The sequence below is a fragment of the Miniopterus schreibersii genome (genome assembly GCF_964146895.1).
Source record: "Miniopterus schreibersii genome assembly, chromosome: 10".
In the NCBI taxonomy this organism is placed as follows: domain Eukaryota; kingdom Metazoa; phylum Chordata; class Mammalia; order Chiroptera; family Miniopteridae; genus Miniopterus; species Miniopterus schreibersii.
The window spans coordinates 38,883,893-38,911,402 of record NC_138110.1 but is presented as its reverse complement, the minus strand read 5'-3'; the positions used below and the strand labels follow the sequence as shown (position 1 = coordinate 38,911,402).

At 46.8% G+C, this 27,510-nt stretch overlaps 1 protein-coding gene across 1 annotated transcript in view; it reads left to right on the top strand.

The window, feature by feature from the left end:
• Window positions 1-1,555: 1,555 nt before the first annotated feature.
• The window catches only part of CABLES1 (Cdk5 and Abl enzyme substrate 1), a gene marked incomplete at its 5' end in the record, with an annotated part of 94,974 nt that continues 69,019 nt past the window's right edge, over window positions 1,556-27,510 (top strand). Inside the window, one exon of the mRNA XM_081150265.1 lies at window positions 1,556-2,382. Coding sequence (XP_081006391.1) covers window positions 1,556-2,382 — 827 coding nt within the window. The remainder of the gene's footprint in view (window positions 2,383-27,510) is intronic.

The following is a 27,510-nucleotide window of genomic DNA, read 5'->3' as shown; positions in this document are numbered from 1 at the left end:
AGAGTTACCCATTAGCCCCAGGGCTAAATTTAAACCTTTAATTAAATTAATCCGTTGATCTTAAGCACATGGCTTCTCCCTCAGAAACGTGTAGAGAGGTTTTTTTAGATGTCCCAGAGCTTAGCTCCCTGTGAAGATGGTTCCTTATTGCATTTGGGAAGTCATCCAAACCTCATTGGGAAACCAACCTACTTTTCAGATCGCTCCTGCCCCCTCCTCACTGCTCCCGTCCCCCACCCGTCCCCCCAGCCCCCAGCCAGGGCGGGCGCTCTTTGGGGTGGGCCTAGGGTACTGTATTCAAGGCTTCCTCCGGGATGCAGAGCTGCCCCGCCGGCCAGGAATCCATACCTATAGAAGACGTGATAGGTGCCAGACGGGTGTTATCAAATGAATGACAGAGAGTGCAGAGTGGAACCAGTTTACATAAAGGAAAGGCGATCATAACGCACGTGGATTTGCAATGTTACAAGGGGCAGGGGATGGGAGGCCATCTCAGCCCACCTAGTCTTCGTAGAAAACGAAGCACATTTCTGGGCCAAAGTAAAAGTGCATGTTGGCCTTTGAAAGAAAGTGATGAAGAGTGACGGCCCCATCAGATGGGGATGTGTAAATTAGTGTGGCCACACGCGCCCGGACGCTCACGCGCCAGACGCGCAGGCACCGCGGGGCGCGTATTAATCTCAGGGGCTGGTCCCCGGCCTGAGAACGCAGGAGGCACGACCTCGATGGGTAGCGACAGTTCTAAGGTGGGACAGTGCGCGTAAGGGGCTGTTGACCTACCCGGGTGACTACTAATAAGGACTTGCTCCCCCGGGCCCCACGGCAGCGCGGGGTCCAGTTAAAAAGCTCCAGGGCCAAGCCTAGGCGTTGCTCCGAGTGCCCGTCCCGCGGACCCGCGGCTCCCTCGGGACCCGCGCCCCGCGCCCGAGCTCCGGGCGTCCTGCTCGCCCCCCCGCGCCCCGTCCGAACGCGCTGAGGAAACGTGCTCGCCTCCCGTGCCCGGCTCCGGCGAGCCCCGGGAACAGCCACCGCTGCCCAGGAAGCGCCAACGACCGGGACCGCCCGGCGGTTCCCCGCCCGCCACCCGCCCGACTTTCCCTTCCTCCCCCCCGCCCCCTGCTCCGGCCCTTCGCCTCCCGCCGCGAGTCTCCGCGGCTGCCGCCTGCGGCTTTGTTTTCCTCCCGGTTTTATTCCCCTACACGTGATACTGTGTTATTGCAAAGAGCGCTCCGGAGCGCGAGCCTGGGGCGCGCGCACCTATAAATACGGGCGCCCGGGCCTGCAGCCGGAGAGCGCGGGGGCAGGGAGCGCCCGGGACCGAGGCCGGCGGCCGGCGAGCGAGCGAGCGAGCCGCGCGTGGGCCGGGGCGCGGCGTCCCCGCCAGAGCCCCGAGGGGCGAGCATGGCCCGCCCGCGGGGGGGCCGGTCCGCCGCGCACGCCGCCCGCGCCCCGCGCCCTGCCCAGCCCGGGTCGCCGGCGCTCGCGCCCGCGGCTTAGCACTCGGGCGCCGCTCGCTTGTCGGGGCATCGCGGAAATATCGCCGCAGACGGACACAATGGCGGCGGCCGCCGCCACCCCCAGCACGGCCGCCTGCAGCGGCGGGAGCAGCAGCGGCGGCGGCACCGACGCCGCGGGCACCGGCGGGCTGCAGCCGCCGCAGCCGCAGCCCCAGCCCGCGGCCGCCGCGCCGGCCCAGCCGCCGCCGGAGCCCCCCAGGAAGCCGCGCGTGGACCCGCGGCGCCGCCAGGCTGCCCTCTCCTTCCTCACCAACATCTCGCTGGACGGCCGGCCGCCGCTTCAGGACGAGGAGTGGGGCGGCGGCGAGGACAGCGGCGCGGCCAAGCCGGGCGCGGGCGGCGCCTGCGGCGCGAGGACTCGGCTCAGCCTGCTCGCCGCCGCCGAGCGGGGCGGCTGCAGCGCGCTCGCCGCGCCGGGCACGGCGGCGCCGGCGGCTGGGTCGGGCCCCTGCCTCCCTCCGCCCTCACCGCTGCCGCCCCTGGCCCCCGGCGGCCACGCGGCGGTGCCCGGCCTCGGGGCGGCCCGGGGGCTCGCGAGCCCCCTGGGCGCGGGCCGGGCGTCGGGGGAGCAGTCGCAGCCGCTCCGGCCGGCACCCCTCGCCGCCTGCGCGCCGCCGCAGCTGCCCGACGGGCAAGAGGAGTTGGAGGAAGACGACGCCTTTACCAGCGTGCAGGTGCCCGCGGCCGCCTTCCTGGGCTCCGGGACCCCCGGGAGTGCGAGCGGCAGCCGGGGCCGCCTGAACTCGCTCACTCAGGGAATCCTGCCCATCGCCTTCTCCAGGCAGACCTCTCAGAACTACTGCTCCCTGGAGCACGCGGGCCAGGTCTGCAGCACCAGCGCCCTGGAGCAGCTGCAGAGGTCCCGGTGAGTATGCAGGACGCGGCGCGCGCCCAGCCCCGGGCCCTCCCCGCCGGCTCTTGCTGCGGGACACGAGTCGTTCCCACCTTCCAGAGCCCTGCAGTTCCTGGGCTTCTGGCCGGCGTTGCCGACCACTAGGGCACGGGAAAGTGGGAGAGTCCCCAGGGAGTGTGTGTTCACACGTGTGTGCACAAGCCCAGCTACTCGTAGAGCAGGAGCGCCACGGTCATGCAGTTGGTCTAGAGTTAGGAGTTGCAGGAGCCCGTTAAAAAGCGGCGCCAAACCCTCACATCACAACGAAGAAGACCTCGAGCTTCCAGAAACCGTCCAGGCGCGGAGATGCGCGCTCTCCACGCCACACGGTACCTGGCGGGGCGCGGAGTGGAGCAGCGGGTCCTGTCTTCTGCTCAGCGGCGCATGTGAGCCCGAACTTGTCGCAGACACGCGGTGAATCCCTCCTGAGAAATTCCCGCCTGCGCTCATGTATTCCTGTGTCTCAGGAAAACTTTGGCGTTTTCCTTTTCTCAAATAATGTCAAGTCCTTCTTACAGTCCCTTGATCCGGGCCTTGGGGTTGGGGACAGGAGTGAAATAGGACTTGAAGTTTCTTTTTTCCATTCCGAGATGAATTTGCCAGAGTTAAGTTACAAGCATGTTATAGTTGCTAACTTGCTATCTGCGGGTATTAAGCATCTTAGCAAAAACATGAAATGTTGGACATTTGCTTATTGTTTGGGAAATAGCTAGAGATTGTCACCATGTGTTCAAAGGACAGTTGGGAGTTAGATCTGTGTCAGGCAGTGGGACTGGAGTTTGGAAGACGACCAGAGTCAGGGTTGGGGAATGCTGGCCTGTTCCCTGGGATGGGACCTTACTAGATATTTTGCAGGCCTCAAGATGAGAAGGGAGAACATTTTCTGGTACGCCCTCTCCTGTAATGCTCATCTGAAAGCTCAGGCATGCTCTGGCCTAAGTAAGAAGGTGGCCTATTGGAAAACTTAACTTCCTCCCCCAAGGGACAAATGGGGAAGAACAGGCTGGACTCTTCCAGAAGTTTGCTGAGTCTCTTTCTTCCCAAGTGGGTGAAATCATGACCCTGCTCAGTACGTAGCATAGCAGTGGGAGTGCACGTGGCCGCAGGCAGCGGTGAGGAGCCGGAGAGGCAGCCTAGTGATTGTATGGATGAATTTCTGAGGCTGGGCACAGGGGACAGTCTGGCCCTGGCACTTCTTGTGGGCACACACATCTCCCCACTAGCGGGTGAGTGCACTGGAGGGAAATCCCTTCCGTTCTGGGTGAGCGGTGCACACTCAGCAGTTTCTGCGCAGCTCAATATTCCCGCCTGACATCACTTACTGGCTCATAATGTCTATAGTTTGAGCATAAGCCCAGCTAGTCCAGAAGGTCATGACAGGAACTGTAATAAACATACATGTTATTCCCAGCCAGTGTGCAAGGCTGGCCTGTATCTCCTGGCAGACAGATGTGTTCTTGTGCAAAGAGCAGCTAGAGATCAGCTTACTTCACACTTTGTCTTCAAGAATCTCATTTAAGGGGTTATGGAGGCTCTTGTGTGTTAGTACTTCTGACCCAAAGAATAGCTAGAATTTAATCTCTGATCCTATCAATATGAAGTCCTTGTATGTTTGATCTTTCCCCACAACACACACATTAAGATGGGTTAGTCTATATAAGGTACCTCCTTACCTGACAGTCAGATTCATCTTACTACTTTGGAATTTTCTATAACTGACAACTTGATAAGCATTAAAAAAAATTACAGTTGTCCACAGAAACAGCATCAAATTCAAGTACAGAGAGGAGGTGAATGGGTAAAACTTGATTTAAGAAAGGCCTTGAAGAGCTAGCTTGGCCACCAGCTATTGGAGTGGAAATATCCTAGGATACTTTGTTCCCTATACTGTGCTCCTTTTAAGAATTTTGTCAGAAGCATGTTTCTTTTATGATCACTAAAGGGTACTTTAACCTGCCTAGACAAAGTGATGTATATTACAAACTCATTTGAAGATGGGCCAGGGTCAGCTTAAAGAATTCATTTGCTTTCCTGGTGTGTCTCCCTTTAAGAAACCCTGCTAGCCTACCTGGTTCCCTATATTCCTTCATGAATGTTCTCCTGCTGTGTCTTTTTTGAATCAAATTACGGTCTTACCCTGGCCAGTGTGGCTTAGTGGCTAAAGCATTGGTCCGTGCCCCGAAGGCTCATAGGTTTGATTCCATAGGTCAGGGTAATATGCATGGGTTGTAGGTTCAATATCTGCTCAGGGTCAGGGCCAATCAATGTGTCTCTCTCACATAGATGTTTCTCCCTCCCTCCCTCCCTCCCTCCCTCCCTCCCTCCCTCCCTCCCTCCCTCCCTCCCTCCCTCCCTCCCTCATCACTCCTCTCTGCCCCTCCCTCCCTCTCTAGAGAGCAATGGGAAAAATATCCTCTGGGTGGGGATTAAAAAAAAAAAATTATTCTCCTTGGATTTGTTTCTTGCTATTTAAACCTTGCTGCTCAAAAGTGTGGGCTGTTTGACCTTAATGGGAGCTCTTAGAAATGCAAACTCTCAGATTTCACTCTAGATTACTTGAGTCCAAATCTGCATTTTTAACAAGATCCCCTGATGATTCATATTCAAATGGAAATTTGGAACATGTTGTCATAGGTATCTGAAACCTAGCTTTTTTTTTTTTTTTTTTTTTATGAACTTGAGATTTCATAGATCAGATTTATTATGGGTATATAAAAATCAGGATTATCCCATTTGAAATCTTGAAACCCTTTCTTTTTTGTTACTTCCACCTGGACACTTGTAAAACCAATCATAATTATTGCTTGAACTTCCAAACTTTGAAATATGACACAGAGGAAATTTTCTGTTCCCAGGCCTGGCACAGATGTGTCAATGGAATGATGACACAGTCTCTGGGCTCTGGGCTGGATGTTTGACATTTATCACATTTAATCCTCACAGCCACCCCATGTGTAGATTCTTTCACAGACCCAGTTTAGCCTCTTTGTTTGGGCCCCCCAGCTTCTCTGCTACTTACCATTGTCCATTGTAATTTCTAGGGAACCCAGGACCATGGGCCTCAAGGCTGGGGCTCCAGCCCTGAGAAGCCAGCACTGGGGGTTGCTCTTAGGCTAGGTGTCAGAGGCAGGAAGTCAAAAAGATGACTTCTAGCCTGACACCCTGTTGTGTTTCTCTGCTTGCGTTCCGTCCGCATGAGGAAGGTGTTAATGGGTGAAATAGCGTGTAAATTTATAAGGTGTGTTTTAAGGTTTCCTGTCACTTTAAGAATTTCATCTAAGGCAGCAGCTGGCAGCAGATCGCCATCCAAAAGCCCATAGAGTCTAGGCCACTGATGGGAGGGGTGTATGGTGACCAGGGCATTCTTTTAAGATAACACGAGGGTTTTGCTTCTTAGAACATCTGAGTTAGCATTGTGCCTCATGGAGAGTTAAGTCTTAAATGGAAGAAGGCCATGTGATACAGAAGAGCCCCAAGTCTTGGATTTGAATTCTGAAGCCACTGTGTGACCCAGGGCAAGTTAATCAGCTTTTCTGGGTCTGTTTCCTCATGAGAGCCTTGGCCTGTGTCTAGGGCTCTTTCAAGTGCTAATTGTACTTAACATTTATTTTTGAGAGCTGACTATGTGTGGGAATGTAATAATTAGGGGCTTTTTACTTATCTAGGCTTCTCAAGTGTAAATGTGTTTAGAATCATAAGGGGATCTCCATGAAAAGCAGATTCTAGATTCTGATCATGCAGGTCTGGGAGGGACCTCAATTCTGTATTTCTACCTAGTTCCCTGGGATGCATATGAGCTGCACTTTGAGAAGGCTGGTTTTCCGGGCACTTTGTTCCCATTGTAAGGCCAAGGAAACCTGGGCTCAGAGATGTTAAGTTACCTGCTCGAGGACACTCAGCATTGGAACAGAGCTCGGGCTCACTTCACACCCCACTGCTGTGCAGACTTGGAGCTTCTAACTACCCTCCGTCTGCATTGCCCCTCTTGGGGTGAAACTTGGACTAGTGTTGTAACTGTAATCTCAATCTTTACTGAAAAGAAAAATTAAAAAAGAAAAGAAAAATATGAGCTGACTAGGGGATCAACAACCAGAGTAAGAGGAGAATTGGGCTTTTTTCCCCCCTCACTTTGTCACCACCTTGCTTTGTGAGTTCAGGCAAGTCACCGCTCTGTGCTCCAGCTGTAAGCCACCTGACCCATCTGGATTTCAGAAGTCTGTAAAGGACTTTGAACTCCTCAGCAGTAAGCAAACCCAAGTTATCGTTGAGCTATTTTTTCAGCAACACGAATTATGGAAGCCAAAGCTGCTGACCTAGCCTGGCCAGGCTTTGGTCAGGATGTTCACCCAAGGCTCGGGGAGGCTGTGCCCTGCCAGGACTGAGGCGAGTGGCCCGAGGTTCAACCACTGCCCTCCTCCTGGCAGTCACAAAGTTTGTAGTGGTGTGGGTGAGCTCAGAAGGGGAAATAAATCGGAAGCCTGCTCACTGCTGGCAAGTGCCCAGAGAGAGCAGCACGTTCAAGTGTGACCTTTTGCCCTCCAGGAAGGGCAGGGAAAGCTGCAGCATGGCTCTGTACTGTGTCCCGAAAGCTGTCCCGGGAAGCTCTGCCTGCCTGGACTTTTTCCCATCAGGAGAGTTGTGAGGTAGGGAGAGGGCCCAGGGCAGGTGGCCGTTAGTATGTACTGGGAAGGAGAGGTAGGTGAGGCCAGGTGGCGTGAGGGAATCAGGAATGCCAGGCCAATACTTGGTAACCCTGGATTCTGGGCCTGAACCTGCCATGCCTGGTAACCCTGAATGGATCGCCTCATGCCCTGCCGGTCCTCAGTTTCCTTATGGAATTAAAGGGTTGGGACAGATGAGCACTGCTACTCTTCCAGGTCTAGTGCTTGAGCGTCTTAGTCCTGTGGCCTGCTGCAGAGGCTGGTGTGTTTAGCTTGGGAGTGTTTGGATAACCTAACCTTAGAATCAGATGCAGACACGGTGTTAAGTTTGTTCATGTGGCTTTGGTTGGCAGGACATGCACTAATGAGTGAATGAATGGGTTCCCCTCAGTGTAAGGGAGACCTTTAAAAAACACCTTCATCTGTGCTCCCTCTGGCAGCAGAAGTGTCACAACTGGACTGACAACTCCAGGAGTCCATCCAAGCTGGAAGTGACTGCCCTGTGAGGCAGTCAGTCCCTAGCCACCACCACCCACAAGTTTACAGAGTACTTTTGTAGACATTGATTTCAGCCCCTAACAACATAGAGGGGCAAGAATCGAAGGTCACAGAGTGGGCAGAGGGTGACGTAGGTGCTTTATTTTCCATCAGGTATGTTATGGAGGAAATCCTAGTATTGAAACTATATGGCTGGTGTCATTTATTCAACAAACATTGAACATAGTGAATATCAATTATGAGGCGCCACTGTGCTGGTCATACAGACATGAAACATGGTCCCTGTTTGTGTTGGGAGATGTACGTAAACAAGCCATTTATTCCAGTGATGAGTGCTTGGTGAGAGGAGCGCTCCTTGTTTGAAGCCCCCACCAGGGCTGGGACACTCCATGCCCTCCCCAGTGGGGCCTGGCTTAGTGCCTTGACATGGTATTTTAATCTAACAAACATGTCCCAGGCATTATTCTAAGTGCTTTATGGGGATTAAGCGAGTTCATATATATAACAGCCCTCAGACAGCACAACTTCATCACCCCCATTCTTAAGTGCAGAGAGGTTAAGTGACTTGCCCAGGGTCCCTCATTCCATACGAGGGAGCTGGATTCAAGCCTGGGCATTCTGGCACTGGAGTCTGTGCCCTTCCTTACCCACATTTCACTCCCTTTGCTGTGGTTTGTGAGTTAGGCTCTCATAAATGCTTGTCAGACTGGCTTCAGCTGAACTGGGCAGTAGGTGGCCTAAATGACTCCTAAAGGTATTTCTCACCCTGTGGTTCCTTTATTTTGGTTTCTGCCTTTCTCTCATTCAGAAAGGACCTCTATGTGTGAGGGCCCAGAGGACAGCCCAAGGTAGACGGAGTCTTCGGTGAACCCAGTCCTCAGTCCTGCCCGGGGCCTGGCCTTCTTCCCCCCTTCTCAGCCACACGTCATTTCCTGTCTGTCACCTGTGTTACCTGTCTCATACATCTGGTGCCTCCATGCCTTACGTTGTTTAGGTCCTGGTGGAATAGGAGCATGAGCCCGGCACCCGCAGGAATTGTGTTTGTGGCTCTGGCTCTATCACTTACTTTGTGACCAGGCTCTCATCTATGAAATAGGAATAATAATACCTCCTTCCTGGGTGGGTTTCCTTTGGACCCTCTGTATCTTCTCAGCTTCACCCTTTCCCTGTAGCCCAGGGGTCTGCAAACTGTGGCCCACCCATGGGTCCAGTGTGGCTGCTGGCTGTTTATAAATACAGTTTTCTGGGAAACAGCCTGCCCATTCATTGTCTGTATTGTCTTTGGCTGCCCTTGTGCTCCAAGGACAGAATTGAGTAGTTGCGGCAGAGACCACATGGCCTGAGGAGCTTAAACTGTTCATTCTCTGGCTTCTTACAGAAAAAGTGTGTGACCTCTGTCCTAGTCCAATGCTCTATACCCTGGAGGCGAGCACTGGACCCTTCCAGCCCACCCTTGTTGTCCTTGCCTTCTGGGAGCTCCTGGCTTCAGTATGGACCCACAGCCATCTTCTCCCCCAGCTGAAACCCACATCTGGTCCTTCCAGTTTTAAATTCCTTGTATTTCATGGGAGGCAGCTGTGACCACCCCTTGGCCACTACTGCAACCACTCTGCTCCCTTGGGGATTATACCCATTTTAGAGCTATGGAGACTGAGGCTTGTTAACAAAACTTGCCCAAGACCTCATAACTGAAATCTAGACCTCGAATTTGAACCTGGTTTCTTTGGCTTCTAAGCCAGGTTTTGTCTAAACCTCCCTGGCTCCTATGGGCTGAAGAATCTATGAGCTGGTTGGTGACCTAAAATCAGTTATGGTGGGAATATTTACACCAGGAGAATCAGCCAACTTTACAAGTCATGGCTTTTTCTTTCCTTCCAGAGAGCTGGTTTACCCGGACATGTACCAAGGGCTACACCATTTGTTCCTTTCTCCCCATGTGAGGCTGTGTAATATGTCATCATCAGAGGAAGATTGTTGAAAACCAGGCGTTTCTATAAGAATCTGTTACTTCAGAGAATTTTGTGAATTTCCCCATTACCCATGTTCCTCCTCGAAAAATATCTGACCCACTTGTTTCATTCTACATGCAATTTTAAAACCAAACTTTTCATAGACACTGGGGGGTTCAAAAAGACTGCTTAGTATTACATGTAGGAATCATAAAATCATTAGCTCTTACTCTTCTTTACAAACTGTGTAATGCTGTATTTTTATTTTTGTTTGGATTTTAAAAGCCTCCAAGAACACAGTAAGGGTTTCTTCTGTTTTTCGCCCCCCCCCCCCTTTGTTTGTGTTAGCGTTTTGGATAACTGCACACTGGTTTATATTTAACAAGCTTATCATTAATGTGGTTTAGAGTTTATTGCTGTACATTTAGTTATAAAGACAAAAGCTTCTAAAACAGAACATGCAAGTGCTAGAAGTTTAGGACTTGGAATGTTATAATAATATGTGTGTATGAAAGGACCCTGTCTTGTCCCAGATTTAGAAGCCAGGTGTACCTAACTCTTAGTTAAATTTCATGATGAATAGATGACAAACCATTTAAGAAGAGATTAATCAAATATTCAAAAATGCCAAAGATCTCTATGTGCCTAGCACACCGAGTTTTATTTTAAAGCACTTTACTCTTTGACCCAATTATTTATAAAGTAAACTGTCTACATTGATCATCTTAGGAAGGGGGGAGGGATGTGAGGGCCTGGAGGAAAGGCAAAGTCTGTAGTTTTTTGCTTAACAACAGAAATTAGCATGTTAGGGGATAAGTGGTTGACCTGATGTTGAAAGGTATTCTTGATGAAGTAGTATGTTTTATTGAGTTGAGTAAAGTTTGCTTTTGGAGAGAGAACAGTGAAGAAGGAAGATGAGATTACAAATGCCCAAGGTAATTGTGTGGGTAATTGAGGAGTTCATTTTTCTCTATCACAAAACGAACATCTGATAATATGAGTTCTGTGTACTTGTTTGGGGCTTTACAAAAATTTACAAAGTGCTTGAGTATATATTATTTCATCATTTCAAAAAAGGCAACGTGGTAGCTATTTTATAGATTAGAGAGTGGAGACCATGCAGAACTGAGTAACTCATCCATGGTGAAGTCTCCGTATGTGGCCAAGCTGGGATTTTGAAACCAGCATTTTCTAATTCTCAGTTGAGAGATTGTTTTTTCTTTTTTAATTAATATTTTTATTGAAGTAACATGAGTTAATAACATTATATACTTTTCAGGTGTACAGCATTATAATTTGATATCTATATACTCTATTGCGTGCTCACCACCCAGAAGCCTAGTTTCCATCCGTTACCTTATATTTGACCCACTTTACCTATTTCACTCTCTCCCCACCCCCTTACTCTCTGGTAACCACCATTCTGTCATCTGTATCTACGAGCTTGTTTTTGTTTTGTTTTGTTAGTGCATTTGTTACTGAAGTCGAGAGTCTGAAAACAAACAGAAAACTCTACCATAACTGTATCACTTAAGAAGAACAAAGAACTCTATCAGGTGCTGTAAAATTGTATTCTTCTGCCACAGATCTTCCACTTGTATATTAGTTAGCCTCAAGGGAACAAAAAATGCTGGGGCCTCATCCATTTCAGACTATGTGAGTCAATCAAGGTCAGTATGTTAAAATACAAAGAAATACTGTGCTATACTTTTGGCCAGCCAGCTCCTTCTCATCAAGCCGGGATGCTGATTTTCATATGATAACCTCTGGGGCAGGCCAACAGAACCCTGGTTTGCAGCCCGAGATAGTGGAAAATTTCCCCGATAATGACAGCTCTCTCCAAATAATAGTTTTGGTGTCATGCCCTCCTTTCCGGCATCCTGCTGCTTGGCCTCCTGCTCAGAAAGTTGGGTAAACAGATTCAAGAGTAGGACCAGCTTTGGAGTCAGCTTCTGCCACTTAGTGGCCTTGGCTGGGTGGCTTGGTTGGAGTGTCATCCCTTACACCAAAAGGTTTTGGGTTCAATTCCCAGTCAGGGCACATACCTAGGTTGCAGGTTCGATCCCCTGGTCGGTGTGGGTCAACGGGAGGCAACTGATGGATGATGTTTCTTTCTCTTTCTCTCCCCTTTCCTCTCTTGCCCTAAAAAAAAGTATATACTGTGTTTGTTTTTTTAAAGAGTCAGTTGAGCCCGGCCGGGCGTGGCTCAGTGGTTGAACATCGACCTAGGATCCAGGCGATCGGGGTTCGATTCCCGGTCAGGGCACATGCCCGGGTTGCGGGCTCGATCAATGACTCTCTCATCATTGATGTTTGTATCTCTCTCCCTCTCCTTTCCTTTCTCTGAAATCAATAAAGATATATTTTAAAAAATAAATAAATAATCAGTTGAGAAACTTGACAGGGTCAGCTGAGATCATTGGGATGGAGCTGCTTGCTTTGGTGGAGCTAATGCTGCGGTACACTGAACAGATGATTTGCTGCACTGTTTTAATTGGTAGTAAAGTAAAATCAGAGCAGCAAAGGAAAACAATACCCCCTCCATTAGGTAATGCATTTTACCCCTAGTTACACAGAGTCTTCACAATTTCCTTTGTCAAAATAAAGGTCTTGGGGACAGGGAAGCAAGAAGAGGTGAATTCACATGTTCAGCATTGTACCCTTAGAGCAGCAGAGCGGTGAGGTTGAGAGTGACAGAGGGTCTGGCCCCCCACATAGGCCCACAGAGCATGCTGCCTGCCTGGGGGAATCTCTGCAGCCCTGATGGGCCACACATGTGGGGAGTGTACCTCCAGGGACAGTTCTGGAACATGCACCTTGGCTCATTCCCTTCGCAGAAGCCATGGCCCTCATTCTGTGGTCTTTGTGCTGCCCCTTGGCCTCCTTTTCTGAGCAGAATACCCTGGAGTGTGAGAGCTCCTGGGGGACCCCTGGGATCCATGTGGCCATGGAGTCACTCTGGTGACTAGGCCTCACCTTTCCCCTCACTTCCCCTCCCTGTCCACAGGTTCCTCTGCATCTGACCCCCACCTCCTCTCTGAACCCTGGATGGACAGAGTTGGACTTTGGCCAGGGTTCCCATTTGGAGCCCGCTTGGCATTGGGTCAGTGGCAGACCAGACCTTTCTGTGTGCCGAGTTGTTCACACACCTTTGTGCGACTGCCAGGTGGTTTGCTTGTTCAGCGATCATGGAGGCCAGCGCCAACTTCCAGAAGAGAGAGAGAATTACAGCCCAAGGCAGCTGGGCTCCAGGCAGCAGGAGTGGTCAGGACCCTGTTCCTACAGTGGGAGAGGGTGGCCGTCCTAGATTTGGCCCTTGAGCTGGGCCTGCAGGTTGGCATGGTGGCACAGCACACTGAGTACTAGGTCATGGAGGTGAGTTTTATGTCAGAGGGAGACGGAGGCTTTGAGCAGGGTCAGGTGTGAGCAGAGCTGGGTTTTGAAAGCTGGAGGCAGGTTGGATGCAGGAGGGAGTACAGTGCTTTTTGGCATCCTAGTTGTCACTTCTGAAAGATGAACTTGTGCACATCCAAAATTTTCAGTTCTAGAAATTTTCTGTTCATCTACTTTTTATATATGTAGAATTGTAGAAAAAGTTTCATGGGATTCATGGATGCCCGTTAATTTCTCCTTGAGGGATGGAGGTCAGCAAAGAGCTGGTGTGGGAGTCCCCGAGAAGCGTGGGGGCCTGAATGCGGAGGCAGCACAGAGGGCTCTGACCGTCTCTTGTCACTGTGCTGCTCTGACCACAAAGATTCCGGGCACATTCCTCAGCGGCACCACTGCGTGTAGTCCCTCAAGTCTTTGGGTCACACAGCTCTCCAACTCTTGCGTGTACTGGATTGAGTAGTGTCCAGAATTCACATCTACCTGGAACCTCAGAACGTGACCTCATTTGGAAATAGGGTCTTTGCAGATGTAATTAGTTAGGATGAAGTCATCTGGAGTAGGGTGGTTCCTAAAGCCAAAGGGCAATGTCTTATTAGAAGGCCACATGAACACACAGAGGCAGAGAGGAGAATATCATGTGAGGACAGAAACAGAGACTGGAGTGATGCATTTACAAGCCAAGGAGGGCCAAGGATTGCCAGCAAGCACCAGCATCAGGAAGAAGCTAGGCACCATGGAATTTGGGGGGGGAAAAACTAAGCTCCTGTGCTGAACAATTCTGTTTTTGTTCAGTCCTTTGGCGTGGCTGTAGACCAGTCTTTCTGGGAATGTGGTCCCTGGACCAGCAGCACCTAGGAGCTTGTGAGGAGTACGATTTCCCAGTCTCCACCCCAGACCTGAATTAGAAATTCTGGGTTTGGGGCCCAGCAGTCTGACTGCAGTCCTTGAAGTATGTCGGGGCTCATTCAAATTTGAGAACAAGTGTTATAGACGAAGCCTCATGTGTCATGGGCTTTCTTGTACTTCCTAAAGGGTGTAAATAGTGTCTGGTGTTACATGAAATATTTTTATTTTGCTTCAAGGCATTTATTCTTGCACAAATCAGTGGAAAATCGTCTCCTAATGCAGGGCTCTGCCGAGAGCCTGGGTTCTCTGGTTTGAGGTCCTATATGCCGTTAGGTAGGGTCATCATTCCTTTTCTGCCCCTCCCCACCTACCATGGTCACACTGTGATCTGGTGAACTTCTAGACGCAGCTTCAATGAATTTCTTTTCACATTAGCTTTTCCTGCCTCCTGCCTCCTTCTGTCTGGTGTATCTCTGCTCTCATTTGTGTCCTAAAGCATTTTATAGTTACCTAAAGCATTTTATAGTTATCTCTATTTTAAGGTCTTAGCAGTTTTCTCCAAGTATTCAAACAGATATGCTGAAAGCCGTCTGCCATGTGCCAAGGACTGGCAATATGGAAGGACACCAGAGTGATGGGGTTCCTGCCATCACAGATCTTAGCGTCTGGTGGGAGAAACGGAGGGGGGAAAAAGGCAGCTGGAAAAAAAAATGACATAAAGTCAATTCCTGGGACTGCTGTGGAGGGAGTTGAGGTCTGTGAATGTGCGTTAGACATGGTGGCCGGGAAAGGCCGTTCTGAAGAAGATGGGAATGCAGTTAGCCACCTAAGACGGGACATGGGTTTTAGCCATGGGGAGCTTTGTGTTCTAGGATCCTGAGATGGGGACATGCTTGCACTTGTTTAAGGAAGACAAAGAAGGCCATGGTAGTTGGAGCATGGTAAACTAAGAGCCCCGGGGAGCTGAGGCCCCAGAACTGGGCAGGGCCCACAGCACACCAAGCCTCGTAGAACATGGTGGAGAGTTCTCACTGTGTTGTAACTGCAGTTGGAAGCCCTTGGACAGTGTTCCGGTGTGGGCGGGGGGTGCTCTCACTTACCTTTTAAAGTCCCACTGGTGGCTGTGTGGCAGATGGACTGAAGGAGGACAGGCGTGGATGTGGGGAGACATTCGGGAGCCCCTTGCTTCCAGGGAGTATCCTGCTGAGAAGCAGTGGTTGGGTCCCTGCCCTCATGGTGCTTATTTCTACCTGGACAGAGACTCTTGAATAATCATCCAGCAAATATGAAGAAGGCAGCTGTTCTGCATATTACAGAGGGGAGGTGCCTTGTCCTCCTGGGGTCTGTAATAAGTGCCATAGTGGGTTTGACCTGGTTGTGGTGGGGAAGGCTGGTTTCTGGAGGTGACTACTGAGCTGAGGATGAACAAGGGCTGGGAGGACTGGTCAGACCACAAGACCAGCCTGGGTAGACTTCCTAGTGGGAGAAAGAAGGGAGCCCTGGAGGAAGCAGGCGAAGGGCAGTGTGTCTGCAGCACAAAGAGTGAGGAGGGGAGAAGGTGAAATAAGGGCCACACTGAGGATTTTGTTGTGCATCATGAGAGGTGGGAGCCACCAAAGGGTTATCAGCCGGGTGGAATCAGAATAAGACTTGTTTGGAAAGGGGTGTGCCACTGCCGTGTGGAAGAACAGTTACATGAGGGAAGGCGCAGGGGGAGGAAATCAGAGAGTCTACTGCAATAGTCCAGGCAGAAGATAGTGGTTACTTGGACTAGAGTGGTAGTGATGGGGGTGGAGAGAAGCAGACAATTCCAAGAGATTTAGGAGACAGTGGATGGACTTGGAGATGGATTGGCTATGGAGGGTGGGGAAACGAGAGCATCAAGGGAGATGCCTGTAGTGTATGGACTGATTGGATGGCAGTGCCATCTCTGTGACAGGGAGGAGAGTGTGGCACAGTCTAATGCTATGAGTTTAAAAATTACTGCCTAGGAGAAAAATTGTAGAACTAAAGATGACACTATTTCTTTTTATTGTCTTTATTTTTATTTTTTCCTAGACTTGTGCCTTTACTCTGCAGATAGCTCCAGGTGATATGTCTGTGGGTTATAAATAACATTTGAGTGAGGATGTGCATATAGACATTTTCCTTTTTCTTCCAAAAAGTGGAGAATGGCATTTATGCTTAAAGCGAGATTATCTCAAGCTTTATGCTCATTTCCAACTTTTTTGGCCTAGAATTTCTGATAATACTTTTTAAGGTAAATGTTGAGCATATCAATTTCAAATAAGTAACCCAAATCGGATTTTATTCATTTAATTTCAGTTAAAGACATGTAATTTCTTTTTATTAAAGAAAACAAAATCCTTGAGTGAGATCATGAGATTTTCAAACAGTCCCTAGTTCATCTTGCACATATTTGCAACTAATTACTAGGTGCTGAAGTCTGAGTGATGTTGAATGTGAAGAATAAAGGTTTGTTCTCCAAGAGAGAGAAAAAAAATGCCTTATGCAAAACTGCATTATGATCTGCAGCAGTAACTGAACAAGTACTCAGTGTCTGCATGATTTCATACTTCAAAGTAAGGCTGGGACGAAGTCTTAATAGTCCAGCAGCAATTGCATCTTTTTCTTGTTTTCTTGGTGGTTTTTGTAATACCATATCTACCCTTATCTGCGGGATACGTTCTAAGACCCCCTAGTGGATGCCTGGAATGGTTAAGGGTACTGAGTTCTATTTTCACTGTGTTTTCTACTACACGTAAATACCTATGATAAAACTTAATTTATAAAGTAAGCACAGTAGGAAATTAACAACAATAACTACTAAAAAGGTATGTGAATGTGGTAACTTGTTTCAGGGAATCCTTGCTGAAGTCCTCCTATAGGCTCAATGTTTTCTGCACAACACGTTGCCGTCGGTCAGGACACACTGTCTGATCATGTCTTCCTTGCACAGATTTAATGCCTTTTCCATCTTAACCAAGCACTTATCAGTCACATGCTGTGGCTATAACTTTTGCAGTTTGATGTGTGACAGCAAAACCAACACAGATTTGTTTTTCTTCACAATTTCATGGATAGAAAATTCATTATTGTAGATCTGAGCAACCTCAGCATATGATTTTTTTTTCTTAAATTGAGAACTTTCATCTTTTCACTAAAAGGAAGCACTTTATGGCTTCTATTGGCATATTGGAATTGCCAGCATCACTACTCTTGTGCTTTGGAGCCATTATTAAGTAAAATAAGGGTTACTTGAATAAAAGCACTGCAGTACTGTCCACCTGATAACCTAGATGGCGGCTACTGAGTGACTAATGGGTGGGAAGTGTCTATACTGTGGAGACGCTGGACAGAGGGATGGTTCATGCCCTGGGTGGGACACAGATGGCAAGAGCTTTTATCATGCTACTCAAAACGGCATGCAATTTAAAATGTATAAATTGTTTATTTTTGGAATTTTCTAAATACTATTTTAGGACCCCTGTTGGCCATGGGTAACTGAAACCATGGAAAGCAAAACCGTGGATAAGGGAGACTACTACAGTGACATGCTTATGGGACACTAACATGAAGGGATATGGAGCCATATGGAAATTGCTTCTCACACATCCTATGTTTGCCGTTTCCTGAGTGTGACCTTAGGTAGATTCTGTAATCTTCATTATGAGCCTCAGTTCTCATCTGTAAAGGGAAGGGAATAATATTTAATAATCAGATACCTCATAGTATGACTGCCAGGATTATATCTGATGATTTCTGTGTAGCACTTAGCACAGTGCCAGGCGCATAGGTCTCAATAAATATTTCATGTGACAGTTGTATCCCAGATGCTCTGCAGGTACTGAACGTATTTTGTAGGGACTGACATCACCGTGTAAATGAGGGATTTGAACTCTAGGGAGTTAACTTTTCCTGCCAGGTCACTTAAACCTCAGTAGAGCTGGCATCCTGTGACATATGATGTTTTATCCAAACAAGTTTTGTGATCTTCCTGAGAAAAACAGGTTCTGTTTTAGGATCCAGGTGGTGTTTCTTGACACTTGCACTGCTCAACATTATCACTATCTAAGAATGTATGCTAATGTTTGTGTCGCTTACCTATCCAGCCCCTGTGTGACTGTGGATGTGCCAGTGGGGAGCTGCTATGTGTATATAGAGTGACTGAACCAGATTTTTTATTTGACCCTGTTTGCTCCAAACGCAAGTGAATAATTGAGGCCATGCAGTTGGGAAGAGATGGGAACAATATATTTCAATCCACTCATCCAATTTGTATTTCACAGAGTGGAAAGAATTTAACCTGTAGAGCTTATTAGGAGGTGCAACATTTGTTATGTGTAACTCTAATTCTTTTGGAGCCAGGAAAATAAAAGTCAAGACTGTTAATATAAGGTATGTGCAGGCTGGTGAAATCTGGATTTAAAAAAATATGTATTTACATGGGAGTTCAACTTTAATTTTATATTGTCACAAATTAATACCAGATGCCTGAATTTCATACGGACTCCCGAGCTGATCCGAGAGTGTGAGTTGGAAAACAAATCACTTTGCCATTTGGAATGCTGATTGATGTTTTAGAAGTTTCTTTTTGTTTTCAAAGGGAAAATAATGTATATTACAGGCCTAGCAAACAGAACTTTTACAAATGGCAATTAACAGAAGATGCCCAGGGGAGGAAGTCTCCGGTTTCTTTTTATAACCCTGGCAAAAGTAATTGAGGTGACATTTTATTAGCATTGGCATCTCCCACTTGCACTGGGAGCTAGTTCAGCCTTGTGTAGCTATGTCCAGAGCTAGTAGCTTCATTTCCAGTTTCCTTCAACCTCAGGTCAGAAGAGAAACACAAGAACACTTCTGTCTGGGGCAGCTGGCCTCCTGTGGTCTCCATGTGACTAGGCCCCAGGCTCATGGGGTGGCTTCCACATTTTCCCCTGTGGTTTAAAAAAGTGGTTTTTAGCATTGAATCTTAGGTTTGGTCTCAACAGTGTTCCCTTATCCTATAGGTCACTTTTTGTTGGCATTTGAATGGCTCTAAAGTAAGTTTTGAATAGCCTTGACACCTCTGCTACGTTCCTTGAATGCTTTCTAATAGGTGCTGCTGTGTAAGAATACATGCCGATTTTCCCATTTGAGTTCTTGGAGCATCGCCCAGATAACCGGGAGAGTTGAGTCTGAATCCTGGCTTTGCATCTTGGAATTCTCAATAAATTGAGAACTGACACTCTGTCAGACCGTGGTGAGAATTACTCTCTGAGGCTCTGGCTGGAAAAGAGGAGCACCAGAGCCAGCGAGTGGTTAGAGGACCCTGGGAGAGGAGGGGGCTGAGGTTGCTCCACGCCCCCAGACCTGTCCTGGTATTTCCAGCAGTAGCCAGGCCATAGACTTTCAGGTGGACGAGAAGGGACCTCAGAGAGACCCAGAGAGGTGAAGCTGCCATGCACTCCTGAGCTCCATGCATGTGAGAATGAATGGACGGGAGCCCCAGGCCCAGCACACTGGGGCTGGTGGCCAAAGGCTTTTCAGCTTTGGACCGAGACGCAGAGAGTGCCAAGACTGTGCGTTCCAAGCACTTCTACAGTTCCTCTTCAGAGCTCGGCGTCTGGACTTCGTGCCCCTGTTAGCTGCCTTTACTGTAAGGGAGTGAATTTTTATTATAAAATGCTTAGCTTATATAGTCAATCCTCATGACTCGCAGTAGCCCCGTTCTATCAAGTTGCTGTGGACGCCGACTTAGCTGCAGGCACTGATTACTGAACCGTTGCTCCTAGGGGAAATTCAGGGTTCGGCTGGTGAGTCTCTGGTCACATTTTCATCATCCAATCAGCCTGTTTTATGTGTGTTTCTGTTTAAAGAGACCTTATTTAATATGTGTTGTTAATTCAGTGACATTGAACTCACCGCCAACAGTCACTCATGCCTGCAGAAAACTTCTCTCACACGTGTATTTTCTCTGCTGGCCACATTGCCCCCCTTCTTGCACTTAGCAGCACTAGACAGCACCTCAGTGCTTTGCTGGGGGGCCATTTTAAACAGCAAAATCACCAACAAAACACAAAAAGTGCAAAAAACATGCCACTAAAATTATCTCCAAAAGAACACTTGCCTGCAGTATGAGAACTGAAACAAGAAGACAGAGTGTCATCGTCACCTCAGTCATTTAAATTTTTTTCTGCTGTGCATGTGCACATGTCCACGAATGACTGAAAAAGCGTCATAAAAATTGATTTTTGAGTTGCAAATAAATTTTAGCGAGAAGGAGAATTCGCAGCCATGAAATCTGCAAATAATGAGAACCCAATGTACAGGAGTTCCCCCTTATCCATGGTTTTCCTTCTACAGTTTCAGTTACCCACAGTCAACTGCAGCCCTAAAATAATAAATGGAAAATTCCAGAAATAAACAATTCATAAGTATTAAATTGCATGCCGTGCTGAGCCGCATGATGAAATCTCGCAACATCCCTCTCGGGGTGTGAATCATCCCTTTGTCCAGCGCATCCACACTAGCAACATTCCCAACCGTTACTCAGTTAGCAGCCACCATCCTGGCTATTAGATCGACTGTGGCAGTGTCACAGTGCTTGTATTCAAGTAACCCTTCTTTTCTTTACTAATGTCTCCAAAGCACAAAAGTGGTGATGCTGGCAATTCAGATATAATGAAGAGAAGGTGTAAAGTGCTTCCGTTAACTGAAAAGATACATGTGTGTAGGAAAAAACATAGTATGTGTAGGGTTTGGCACTCTCTGTGGTTTCAGGCTTCCACGAGGAGTCCTGGAATGTGCACCCCCCTCGGACAGGGGAGGACTACTGCACTTCCTTCAGGTATTGAGTATGTGCTGGGTGCTGGAGGCTTCCCAAGATGGGGCTGTCTTGGAAGGAGTCTGTTTTCTGTTTCACAAAGGCCTACCTCATTTGTTCTCATATTTATCCCTGATAGCACCCTTGAGGGGGGAAGGGCTGGCTTTATTGATGCGGAAACCAAGAACCAGAGCACTGTTGTGACTCAGGGTCCCAGCAGAAAGTAATTGTGACTTTCTGGCTCTGAATGCCATTTTCTTCGCACTGAGCTGTGCAGTTAGGTGTAGTTACAAAATAAGGTGAGTGCTTTAAACAACAGGATTTGAATGCTGACATCATACTCTAATACTGTTTAAGAAGTTATCTTTATCATAATTTATTTATGACTTACTTACATGAAGGCAGCATGGCATTGTGTGAGAGAGCCAGACTTAGGTTTGTGTCCTGACTTTGCCACTCCCCACCTGTGTGACTTCAGGCAATTTATAAATAAAATAAAACCTTTCTGACTCTTGTCTTACTTATTTGTAAAATAAGAATAGTATTAACACCCAGGGTGTGGGGTTAATGTGGGAATTACATGAATTAATTTATATTTAGTGCTTAGATCTGTGCCTGGTGCACTGAATGCCTTAGCCGTGATTGCCATTTAGCGTGATAGGAACTCAGGAAGTGCTTGTCGACTCAATCAAAGCTGACTTGAAAAATGAGGGAAATGGTAAAGTATGGTTGTAATTGCACAACTCAGAGCCAAGAGGAGATTTTGCAATTTTCCAGTCCTTTTGATCCATTTGGATTACATGGTTCAGACCTGGAAAATCTGTCTTGGAGCTTTATTCATCCAGTTTGACGGTCAGCAGTCAGCAGATTAAACACTTTGTCAAGTCTGTGTCATTTTGGATGAGTGGACAGCTAATCAGATGAGCAAATATTAGTGGGCACCTACTGGGTGCCAGGCAACCTGCTGGGTTTTAATAGTCCCTGTCTGTGAATATTCAAGTAATAGAAGACAAGAATATGAGACTTCGATGTTGCAAAGCAGAGTGTGATTGAAGCATGTAAAGAGCAAATTTGTGTGTCACCCCAGTACCTCTGTCTTTACAGCTGCTAAAGTATTTAAAACGGACAGAATTTTTCTTCCTTTCCTTGTGCTCAGCATCTGGTAGAGATGTTAGTAGAAAGCAGCTGTGTGCCCCACAGGGATGGGAAGAACGCATCATGTGGAGGGTCCCCAAACTGAAGTCATCCCCAGACCCACCAGACCTGTACCTTCCTAAACAAATCTCAGGCAGCCAATCCATCTCCTTGGTAATGCCTTTCATGTCACCAGCAGGAGATAATTACAAAGGACCTAGACTTAGTTCCACATCTGTATAATTACAATGTGGTAGTAATTTGGAAAATCGATTCTTTATCTTCTCTCTGGAAGCCCCACTCTTGGGCAGTCGGGTCACTTCTTCCCTCCACAGGCTCAGGCTCACAACTGAGTGGCACAGAATGAATCTTTCTGTGGGATGCTTCAGTTAGGAGCAAGGACATAAGGCAGCAGAGTAGGAGAGCAATGTAGGAGATTCCTGCTTGCTTTCTAGAAACGGAGTTTGGAACTTCCCAGCCCTCAGGGGTGTGTGTGTGTGTGTGTGTGTGTGTGTGTTGACTGTTATGTGCTTAGAAAAAATTGCAGACCTAAATTCATATTTGTTCTGTTATCTAATATTAAGCTTTGCTTTGCCTAACCTGGTTGCTTTCATAAATATAAGTTTGATAGGGTTTTCTTGTTAGGAAAGTTCTATTTCCTTAAGAGGAAAGGATGCTATTCCTATAAGCAAGTATTTGGTGACATGTTCTAAGTAGACTATTTAGCCTAGGTAATTTTTTCTACTGTATACACTTTTTTATCAGTGAACAAGTGATTCTTTCTTCTGTGTCTGTGTTTATCCAGCCTGAGGCGACGGTGCAAGATACGGGGCTAAATAGATTCCAGTCAGATGATCCTGGCTGTGTGAGCTTATAAAAGACATCTGTTTAAGTTTAAAAATAAATAATTAAAGCACATGCACAGACAAAAGGTTGTTGCTCCTAGCCTGATTAAAATTAGTCTGCTGTTGCTGTGGCTCTTTATAGTTTTCTCAAAAGAATTTATGATTTTTGAAATTTCATCTAAAGATAAAAGTCTAGGTAGGTAAAATAACAAAAGTTTGAAATATTTTTAATTCATTGTCAAGTTATACAGTTAAAATACCCTCCCCTGGTGGTAGGACCCTTCGGTGTCTCTGGAGAATTGCAAGGTCATTCTTGTCTATGGCTACTCTGAAATGACCTAAATAAGATACAATTCTCCCAAGCAAGGACTTTCAAAAAGATGTGTTGATTTGCAAATAACTGTTTTGATAGAGGATAGATTGCTAGAGTCTTGAATTGGGAAATGGGAAAAGACATAGGCCAAGTCATCCTCCAGTTTTCTTTTGTGAGCCCCTCTGCCCAGGTGCAGCACCAAGCACGTGGTGGGTGGAGCACTAGGTGGCTGTGCTGCCTGGTGGCCTCCAGCGGGCCCTTCCTGGAGGGACCTCAGGCACATCTGTTGTCTGAAGTCATTACAGCAGAAGCCCCGATGTTGTGGGGGAGGTGGGCTTGGGCATTCCTCCCAAACGGTTTTCAGATGTACTTTGTAGGGACCATATGTCCTGTCTGGTCTTCATCCTGAGACTCCCTTGCCTGTGCAGATCCCTTCTCAATACACACTGACCTGTGGACTATGATAAAAATCTTGCTTTGGAAAAACACACCATTACTTTATCTGTCATGTCTCACCTTCATGCTTTCACCTAAAACATTTTAGTTTTTTTGTGTGGGCTGTGTGTTTTCTGTAGTTTTTTATTGATTGAGTGATTGATTTTAGAGAGAGAAAGAGTAAGGGAGAGAGAGAGAGAGAGAAACATCAATTTCTTGTTCTACTTACACATTCATCGGTTGATTCTCCTGTGTGTCCTGACCGGGGAATAGAACCTGCAACCTTGGTGTATCAGGACGATGCTCTAACCAACTAAGTTACCCGGCCAGGGCCCTGTTGTATTTTTTAAAGCATCTGGGCCTCAGTGGCCAGTTGTGGAAATGAGAATGATACTCTTTTCCAGTTAGTTTTAAATTCAGGCTAAGTTCCAGTGAAAGATAAGCATGATGTTGGGAAAAGAGGGGTTTCTGGATGCTAGAAATTGCTCCGTGCGTCTGTAAACCAAACAGTATGGAGTGCAAACCACCACACTTAAATTAAGCTTTTACATAGCATAAAGTTTATCATCTTAACCATTTTTACATCTACAGTTCAGTAGTATTAAGTATATTCATGTTGTTTTGCGGTTAATTTCCAGAACTCTTCATTTTGCAAATCTGACACTCTATACCCATTAAACAACAACTCCTCATTTCTCCCTCTCCCAGCCTCTGGAAACCATCATTCTAGTTTCTGTCTCTGTGAATTTGACTCCTCTGGGTGCCCCATATAAGTGCAATCACAATATTTGTCCTTTTATAACTGGCTTACTTCACTTAGCATAAAGTTCTTAAGGTCTATTCTCGTTACAGCATGTGTCACAATTTCTTTCCTTTTTAAGGGTGAATAATACTCCGAGGCATGCATATACCACACTTTGCTTATCCATTCATTTGTTGATGGACATTTGGGTTGTTTCCACCTTTTGGCTCCTGTGAATAATGCTGCTAGCTTCTGCTCTTTTTTCCCACCTGTGTAGAAGCAATCTTGTGCCGGGGCGATTTACAAAGGGAAAGGTTTGAAGGTTAGTTTGAATGCAATGATTCCTCATCAGAATCGATGCCTGAAAATTCACATTTCAGGGAAATGGGTGATTTCCTGTCTTTTGGAAAGAAGCAATTCTAGGGATATTTTGAAATGTTTTCAAGCAACTAAGAAATTACTTAATCATAATGGACTATCTTTGCCAACCCTTTATTCTGTGTTTTTTTTCCTTTCCTACCTATTTTCTTCAATAATGGTGCCAATTAATTCTTAAATACCATTTAGAATACCATAACATATAACATATATATGCACATATACATGTTTATATCTCTATGTATAATATGAATGCATTGTTTTTTAAAACTCCGTGTTTTTTTTCCCTTTTGATAACAAAAAGGAATACCTGTGTGAAACATTTGGGAAAAACAGAAATTCAAATCACTCATAATCCTACCACCCAGATGACCAGGTAGTGTCTGGTGTAGGACATGCACACATGGGTGGGTTAGGTTGTGTCAGGTGTCAGTTACTATTTGTATGTATATATTCTCTCTTTTTTAAATACTAGAGACCAAACTGCATGTACCATTTTGTAAGTTTCCTTTTTTTCATTAAACAGTGCATTATGTCATTAAATTGTATCCTGCATGCGACTGTTGGTGGCTGGATAGCTCTGTATTCGTAGGAACATGCTGAATTCTCTTGGCGGCAGTGTGTTGGAAGTCAGGTGTCCTGCAGGCTCTGTGTCGTGTGTGATTTCTCTGCTGCATGTCTTAAGGAGGAGGAAGGGTGGCCTTTACCTCATCATACAGTAGAAAAAAAGCAGGGAGTAGAAGTTAGCTCTGAATGACTTAACCAGGAGGGGGGAAGCTGGAAATAGAAACCAGATCACTCTCAGTGCCTGGTGCTCGATTCACTCGATAAAACTAATCTCAAGATCACTATCAGCGGAAATTATTTTCCCTAATCTCCTGGGAGTGTGCTTTCATAATTTTATGTTTGCTTAATGGTTATTTCAATTCCTTGTCTCTCTTTTTTTTTTCACTCAAAAAAGAAAGAAAAGAAAAAAAAAGAGAAGAGAAAAGGGAGGGAGGGAGGGAGGGAGGGAGGGAGGGAGGGAGGGAGGGAGGGAGGGAGGAAGGAAGGAAGGAAGGAAGGAAGGAAGGAAGGAAGGAAGGAAGGAAGGAAAAGAGAAAGAGAGAGAAAGAGAAAACTGTCTAGGCTTCTTTGGGAGACTTCCTGAATCTTTCCTCTCCCAGGGCTGGAAACCTTTGTGGCCACAAAACTCTCAGAACCCAGGACCCACCCTCTCAGGCCATCTTCACTACTCCACAGAGAATCATCAGGCCTCCAATGGTCCACTGTAGGCCAGTTTTTTCAAAGGCTGCTTGGAAATGCAGGGTCTGTTTTATTTACCAGATGCCTCCTTTTATGCAGTTTTATTAGCTTGTTCAAAATGTGCTTTAAAGTTTAAGGATTACTATCCTTATGGAAATAATATTGGTTAGGTTCTGTCAGTTATACTTTATATACTGTTAATTTTCTTGAGGTTTTGGGGTGCTGATTATTTTGATTTGTTCAGTCATTCAACAGGTAATTATTGTGCACCTAATATGAGCTATAGCCCTGGATGTAGGGAGCTGAGTTACTTAGGGGAGCCAGAGAAGACCATCCACCAAGACAGTGCAGTGTTGTGGTAGCAGAGCTATGCCCAGGATGCCATGGGAGAAAGGAGGGACCGTGCATGCAGAGAGGGGTGAGAGGGAGGAGGGAAGGGGCCATCCCACAGCTGGGCCTCTGCAACCCAAGGTGTGCGTTGGGGGTGCTCAGCAGGTAACTTTGCCTCATTGGAGGGAATCGTGGGGGGGGGTGTGTGGAAGGAGACTGGGCGTGCAGGGGCTTGTACCCTTTTCTCCATTCCCACACTTAAAAGCAACAGGCAGGTTCCCATGAACAACACAGATTTGAGCTGGCAGTTCTTTGGATGACACCTATAGATATGCAGGCAGGATGGAGGGAGGCAATTCCTGGGACAGCCTCCTTTCACACCTGAGGCCCCTCAGGGCCATCCAAGGGCAACTTTGGGGGCATCTGATGAAATTGATGTACGTTTTTCCTTTCAGAGTTAAAAAAACACTAACCACAGGTGTTTAACTTAAACAGATATTTGCCTACCTGTGTTCATTGCAGCGTTACTCATGATAGACAAAAGGTGGAAGCAACCCAAGTGTCCATCAGTGGATGAATGTTTAAAAGAAATGTGGTATATACTACTATTCAGCCTTAAAAAGGAAAGAAATTTTGATATATGCATAAAATGGATGAACCTTGAGGACATTATGCTCAGTGAAATAAGCCAGTCACAAAAGGACAAATACTGTAATAACACTTATAAGAGAGACCTAAGTAGTCAAATTTATAGAGACAGAAAGTAGAATGGTGGTTTCTATGGGGGGGGGGGATAGAGTTAGCATTTCACAAAAATGCAGTTTCAATTTGGAATGATGAAGAATTTCTAGAGATGGAGGGTAGTGAGAATTACACAACAATGTAAATGTACTTAATGCCACTAAATTATACACTTAAAAATGGTTAAAATAGTAAATTTTATGTTATATGTATATTTTACCACAATCAAAAAACTATTTTTAATGGGGGGAAAAATGCTATGGCATAGAGCAAAGCTGTGCCCTAGGCTAGGGCTGGCTGTTGAACCTGGAATAAGAGCTCCCATCCACTCTACTTCCTCCCATCAGGAGAAACCCCTTCTCTGCATCCCTCTGCTGACGCCCTTCCCCATCCTGAGAAGAACAGTAGGATCTGTGCATGTCCCCATCTATAACACAGGGTTCCCCCCATGGATACCCATGATATATGATCTGCAGTAGGCTCCATTCACCTGAAGACCCGATGTAATGATTAAACACATTAAACTTGTAAGGTCAGGTATTTTACAAAGAGGCTGCTGAGTCTGCCAGGAAAACACAGTTATTTCTAATGTCAATGGAGCCTTAGAGTTCCAAGAGTGACGCTTCCCCTGGCCCAATCCGAGGTTCCAAAGTTAATTTTATTTTTAGACCCATCATTCCTCCCTACTTGGGTAAAACTTACTTATTTCTTTGGCAAAATAACTTTCATTTGAAAATAAACTTTGAAGTTGTCTGAAGCTGAAACAGCTTTCTTTCGAACATAGAAGAA